Below are 7,689 nucleotides of genomic sequence, written 5' to 3'. Positions count from 1 at the left end.
ACCTGAATAGGCAACTCCATTTGAAATCTATACCCCCGTGTAGATTAAGATCACATCTTCCATAGGGGTGTATGGATTTCACTTGAAATAGCCCATTGTCTCTCATTAACTCTTTGATGTCCCATTGTCCCCCACATGCTACTATTGTCACCACACACTCTCTCTCATCCAAATTTTTTCTCTCTCCATCTCTTCTCATCCACTAGTTTTTCAAGCTTTCCCTCTCTCAGAGTCTGTTATTGGCTTTCTGTTGCATCCTCTCTCTTGCTGACTTTTGGTCTCACTTCCCTTTTTTTCCCTTTCTTACTGTCTCTCATTTTCTTTTTTCAACTCTCTACCTCTCTCCTTGCCTGTCTTTTACTTTCTCTCACTCCCTGCTCCCTTCCTTTCTCTTTCTCTAACTCTCTCTCTTCTCATCAATAATATGACAGCAATGCACTAAAGGATATGTTTTATGACATTACAAATTTCATCTTTTAATATATTTTCTCCATTGAAGCAAAAGTATTGATATTTGTTGACATTTACATTGTATATCCAAACTGTCATTAAGTATGGATTTTGGTTATTATGTGTTTCCTCTTTTAAAACCAAACCTACAGGTAAATTAGGTAATTCTTGGCCAAGTTCTAACACTCGGAACGCTAGTGACTCTGCGATAAACACCCGCGCAAATGGCGCGGTACAGAAGAAAGCACGCTTTACATTGCGTACACGCTTAGTACACTACATGGCCGCATCAGGTATGTTTGAGCTTGGCCAAGAAATACTTAATTTATCTATAGCCTATAGCAGAGTATAATAAACACACCTAACGGTCTCTGCTAAGTCACTTATTGCGCAGCAGCTTACCATTATGTAGAGGACTATTTCTATGCACAAACACAAATTCATCTCATTGCACCATATAATTAGTACTCATCACAAGCCTGGATCACAAGCGGCTGAAATACACATTCAACTGAACTTCTTGCAGTCTATATAGTTTTATATTTTATCAAAATTACTCATATCAACAAAACACATACAGATATAATATTCATATATTTATGTGAACAGCAACACTCATTAATGAAAGTTGTTTCTTGAGAAAATTTTTTTCATTATAATGCTACTGTTCACTTAATTTGCACTGAAAACGGCAGTTTCCTACTTGAAAAGGTAATGTTGCAAACAATTATTTATTTATAGTCATGAAAACAGATGTAATCAAACAAAATTAGTTGGCTAATGGTAAGATTGATATTTAGTACTGGCCATAAGAAGTGGTTAACTTCTCTTCTGTAAACCTTTAGACCTTTTAGGAAGTTTTCCCTTTCCTTGCCAAATTTACTTTAAATTCAAAGGTGTTAGAATTTATTTTGTGAAACATCCAACTGAGAACTGCACAAATTTGATTTGTACAAAAAATGATTACAATGGTTTGCAAACAGTCACTTTCAATTCTAGATCATTTGATGATCTTGAAATACATTCCTTTCTCTTGTACATAATGTGCACCATATAGGACCAGACAAGGTTACTAAGTATCATATTTTTATCTGTACTATTCTTACAATTACCCATTTCCTTACAATACACAATCCAGAACTAAACAGTCTTCTACCTGAGACTAGTAAACCAATTACTAGTCTCAGCTTCTACATTTGTGACCATCCAGCACAACTGAGCCCTGAAGTCACCAATCATCATTTTTGAGATATTCAACCAAAATATTCTGCTTGAAATTAGCTTTAAAATGATGTATATCATGTCTATAGTACTTGACATTTAAGTAGTGAAAAATCAAAAAAAAAAAAAAAAAATCCTTTGTTTCCTATTGTTTATTGTTAAGTTCAATGGAGCATATCTCAATAGTGGCACTGGCGACATCCGGGCTCAGTTGTAGTGGATGGTCACATTTTAAGTCTATACTTTGTTTCACCTATAGTTTGGTAGTGATGTATGTGTGTAATTTGGCTGGTGGCAGTATAAAATTGCACATCGTCATTGGACCGGAAAAACCCCGTACGTACTTGTGGCCCTTGAACATGTTTAACACAAAACTGCCAAGAGGTTACATAAACGATTTTGCTTTAAACATGTTCAGGGGTCAATGACGCGTACATTTTTTCCTGCCCAACGACGAATGTTAACCTAATGCAGAGCATATACAAGTGCGTAAAATTGAATACTGAACTTGAGGTGAAACAAAGTCTAGTTTATAGCTTTGACTCTCTTGACATGCTGCACAATAATTTGTCACTCTTCAGTAGTACCTTACTGCAGGATCACTCTACTTGCATTTTACTCTTAGTACATAACAGTAGGATTTTATCATAGTGATCCATTATGATCAAGTACTATTCCTCTTCCCCATAAAGTTTATAATACAGTTTATATTCACATTACAAGCTCCCAAAGATAAATATATCCATAGATTACCGACTCAATATTGCACCATAAGTAGCACTATGGTAAACAAGGCATGGTTTGTTGCTCATGGAGGGCAGATAATAATGTACGATTCAACCATATTTTGCGTCTTAAGCTTGATCGTTTCAATGGTTTCCGCATGTAATGCTCAACGCTCATTTTAGCACAACATGTTACACACAGAACTCAAACAACAATGCTCTTTGAATCAAAGTTTGCCAGGCACATAGCAAAATAATTCGGACGTATATTAAGTTGCCTCCATGAGCGATACACAAACATGGCAGAGTTGGCATTCTTTGATTCTACCTCAATGTAAGCTCCTCAAAGAGTTTAAGAAATTCTGCCACAACTCCTCATTTCATTTGAAACAAGAAAATCTGGAAGAATATTTATATTTTGATGCCATCTCAAAATAAGTCACTTACAGCCTTTTGCAAAGATCCTTCGCAGTTTTTATCTCACCTCATACACTCGCATAAATTCTAGCCTGTGTCATGGGATTGATCAGCGAATGAGGTGCTAATGTGTTAATGGCGTGTTAGCCAATCTGAACCCGACTTCATGTTTACGCCATAAACTGCACCAAAATAAAAACTGCAGAGGAATTTTGCAAAAGATAATAGGAAGCAAGTATAATTCTGGATTACCCCGGGTACTACCGAAACTACAACCCAAATAATAACTTTAATCTAACAATCAGGTTCACAGGGTAAACCAGAATTATGCTGAAAGCACATATACAGCACAAGGATTTATATTAACACATATTGTCTTGTAAAACTTTTCTCCTATAATATAATACAATCAACAATATACAATATGGTAACATATTTTGTTGTAAAACACTTTTCTTCCCTAACATCCCACCACCCAGGCACTTATTCATCAATAGAAAGATACAAGTGTTTATTAAATATACATCTTGTTTGACACACATTTATAGTGACTGTCCTTCTATGAAGCAGTGGCAAGCACATATTTACCATTATAGTATATCTCTTCTCAAGTTGATAGTAATGCCACATTGGATTTTGCGTAGGCAGATTTGAATCTTGTACGCTAACCTGATCCTGCGGGCGTAAAAGGGCGATTTGTCCGTTTGTTGGCAAACACAACCACATAAATGCACCAATTCGAATCTGGCACTGCAAAATCCAACATGGCGTTACTCTCAACTTGAGACAAGGCAGATTATAGTCACTTTAATTAATTGCACTCATTTATTCATGGTTATGCACAAATGGTTGCATATCAAATGGGTTATACTAGGAGAGTCCATAATCCATATGGCCCTGTGCCCAAAGCTTTGCAAAATCTGCCATCTTGGATTGTCATGTTAAAGAGACCAAAAAGTGTATCTCTGGCAATTTTGATGAAAGGCCCAAAATTGAATGATTATTGCATCTTCAAGTATGAGCATTACAACAATAGCAAATAGCACTCAGCAGGCATAATTGGCACAACAATGTTGCATGGTACAATAATTTTTCAGAATAATTCTGAAATACCCAGCACACTGCCCTAACTATAACCCTAACCCTGTCCCTAACCTCTAATCTAACACACTGGGTAAACAGGGTAAACCAGAATTATACCAAATTTATTTTCCACTCTACAAACAAAGCACAACCATAGCAGAATCAGGACTCTTCAAGTCTAACCAATTTGGAGCATATAGGCTGTTACAATTTGATAATCAAACTGCATGCAAATAATCTGTCCACATTAAACATATTGATATGCAGATGGCCAATAGTGCATTCAACATCTTCAATCTTCAATTTATATAAATGAGCACTTACACAAATACACATTCCTGTTTATGTAGTAATGTTGCTATATATCAGCTGTTCCCAAACTGTGGGTCACACCCTTTTGGGGTCATATGCCATTTTAAGGGTCACAAGCAAAACCCTTAAGAAAGAAAATCATGAAGCTAGCATTATATATATAAACATCAACAAAAATTTAACAACCCTGACTATAAATCACCTTTTCTAAAGCTGCATAATGTACCTGAATTAAATTTTTTCTCATGCTATGCATGATTTAGCAGTAAGCACCTTTTATACAGGTTGGAAGTAATTTTAGGTCAACTTGCATCATTCATATTTTATAAGTCAACATTGCCAACTGTGCGCGATTCATTTGCATTTGTTAAGTTTGAACTACTTTTTTGACTTGATTTGTTCAGGTTTTGACAACCCTGGATAACCCAAGAAAGCCTCTTTTGAAGCTTATTTCCATGGGGTCCATTTGAATACCAGGACGGGTAACAGGCAGGGGTTAACACCCTATACTCTTTTCGAAACTGGCTGTGAGATACATGTACAGGTATGGCTCTCTGCACACGGGACCATCGGCTTAACGTCCCCTCCGAAGGACGGAGTACATTCATGATTCATTTACCCAATTCTAAATGAACCACAGGGAGAGCAGAAGTCTGAATTTAATCTACAGAGGTTGCCAATTAATTTCAGACTTTTTTTCCAAGTCAATATCCCAGCAAATCGCCACCGCTGGGAATTGAACCCGGAACCTCATGCACTAAAAGGCAAGTACCCTAACCATTGTGCTACACTCTCCACATAGTAACTTTAGTAAGCTGTACGACTCAAACTATGGTCTCACCTATGCTCCACACCTGGGTATCTGTAGGTATATACCACTATAATAGTTTAGGAACCACTGCTCTGGAGTATGTACAATGTACCAGTACTTTATTAAACTTTTAATAGGCAAGATTCATAACATTGTGAATTAATATAATGGCATACACACAGTTGGGTACACACCCTATATCAAGTGAGCTTTACCATTTTGCATAATTATTTTAACCTGGCTTACTTGTTGTGAATATATGAGAGCATAAGTTGGGACTTAATTCATGCAGACAGTGTTTGTTCATTTTAAAAAGTGTAATAAAGATTTGCATATTTTTATATTGACTTCCTCACTTATGAGTTTAATATTGTTTAAGATGCATATACTTGGCCAGTCCAAGTATCATAAAAAATAGAATTCATTATATTGTCAATATATTGAGCATAAAGACAACTAGTAATTTTTATGTCTCTTCAGCTACATCAAATTTACAATGCAAAACTTTAATATGTGACACGATCTGGTCCATGGAGGCCAAAGGCAGCAAATTTGAAATTGAGATAAAGGCAAAAATATGGAGTACAAAAACAATAAAATACATAGGCAAATAAATAGACATCACAAACTTTAAAACCGAGTATGTTAGACCTTTGGTGTTTTCAGTATATAATAGTTTAATGTTTGTATAAGGTAATATTGTTATTAAATTGTCAAACAATGCCTCCTATAGCTTCCATGGACCATATTGTGTCACACATGCATGATACCTTTTTTGCACATCCATTTTCCTTCACTAAAACACATTCCTGAAGTACATGTTACGTAAAATATGTGACACAATCTGGTCCATGGGGGCCAAAGGCGGCAAATATGAAACTGAGATAAAGGTGAAAATATGGAGTAAAAAACAATCAAATACGAAAGAAAATAGACGCCAAAAAAACTTCATAACTTTAGAACCAAGTATGCTAGTGTTTTCAGTAAATGGTAGCCTATTGTATGTGTAATGTAATAATTACAGTAACTCAATTTTTAAAAATGCCTCCTTTGGCCCCCATGGACCAGATCATGTCACATATAAGCTGCTACACAAAACGCCCATCTCGCAGTATAACAGTAGAATGCACAAAGATTACAACGACTATAACTTTGTCCATGGCAACTTAAATTACAATTATATAAATAATTCTGGAATACTCCGAGCACTACCCGGACTATAACTCTATACACTAACCCTGCAAATGTGGGGTAAACCAGAATTACGCTAACTGTACAGTAATATATCTTGGGCTTTCAGTTTTATGGAGAGTGACATATGCTTGCTCTCCAAGGGCCGCTCTCCTTCAACTAGCATTGCAAGAGCAATTAATAGCTCACCTAATAATGGTAAATAAATTATATTACCATTTAAATCACTCTCCTGGCAGTTCTCCTTAACTCCCTCAAGAGAGTGATGTACAACTTGCCTAAAGGTTTAAGGCTCAATGCCTGATATCTATCATAATAACTTGAGTTTGTTTGATTTATATAAGGCGGAAATTATTCATCTTTTGTTACTGCGCGAGTCAATAAAGTCCCAACTCACGCTCGCGTAAATTCACATAAATGTGCACCAGTCACGCATTACGCAACGCACAATTAGCGTAAGCACTACGCCCAACAGCGTGCACGCCATTCTATATCAATACACGGTGTTAGAAGTCTTATTTTTTCCGCCTTTTATAAGCCGAACAAACTTTATCTACTCTGGATGGACTAAAGACTAACAACACTGTTAGATTCCAAAATACCATTTTGTTTTACAGATTTGGCTGAATTACTTGACTGATCCTTTATCACACTGTTTTCATCTCTGTCTTCTTCATGCGGTGGATGAACTTGTCTGCATGAAGCTCCTTTACATAGGCTCAGTTTAACTAATTCCTTATTCTGTTCGGCTAAAAACTCTGGAGTCATTTTCTTGATTGTGTTTGTCAGCTGATGAGGGTCGGATGTAAAATTGTAAAACTCTTGAAAGTTCTAGGAAGAGAAGTATAAAACAACAATGAGTTATATAACATATTTCATATCGACATGACCAATGTGTGACCAAATCTGACCCAATGAATCAATAGATTCAGGGATTCTTCAGCAACTGAAAGTCTCATACACCCCAACTTTAAATTGCCAGTATGTCACTGTACCTGAGATGATCAAATCCATATATTTCTAACAGCCCACAAAAACAAAGATTTCAGATACAAAATACACACTATGAATTGTAGATCAGATCCTCATTTGCATGTATTGATCTCAAAAAAATCTTCTCATGCAAGTTACAAATCAACAAGTGTTATGTCTATCCAGGCTAGCAACTTTAAGACACAAACATAATGTCAATACAGGCTAGCAACTTTAAGACACAAACACTTCAACTCTAAACTCTTCAAATTTACTTAATTTGAAAGCTAATCAGTTTAAAATGTTTTTAGGTTCGACAATTTCTATAATGTATTCCCATAGTTTAAATTAGAGTCACCACTACTAGTAATTGACTTCAACAAATCTAAAGTCATACATATGACCTATTTCAATCTGCAAATATTCCTTGTATACATAACCTATACATAAGTATAACTGAATAACAGAGGTTCTCAACTGGATGTGTAGACAATTTTAGAGTGCCTC

General features: G+C 35.9%; 1 protein-coding gene across 1 annotated transcript in view; it reads right to left on the bottom strand.

Annotated features, from left to right (window-relative positions):
• Positions 1-446: 446 nt before the first annotated feature.
• The window catches only part of LOC140148438 (N-acetylglucosamine-6-sulfatase-like), a 53,507-nt gene continuing 46,264 nt past the window's right edge, over positions 447-7,689 (bottom strand). Inside the window, 1 exon segment of the mRNA XM_072170376.1 lies at positions 447-7,041. Within this exon segment, the coding sequence (XP_072026477.1) occupies positions 6,778-7,041 (264 nt within the window). The 3' untranslated portion in view covers positions 447-6,777.

Source organism: Amphiura filiformis, chromosome 3, assembly GCF_039555335.1.
Source record: "Amphiura filiformis chromosome 3, Afil_fr2py, whole genome shotgun sequence".
NCBI classification, from domain to species: Eukaryota; Metazoa; Echinodermata; class Ophiuroidea; order Amphilepidida; family Amphiuridae; genus Amphiura; species Amphiura filiformis.
This window is presented reverse-complemented; position numbering and strand designations above follow the sequence as displayed.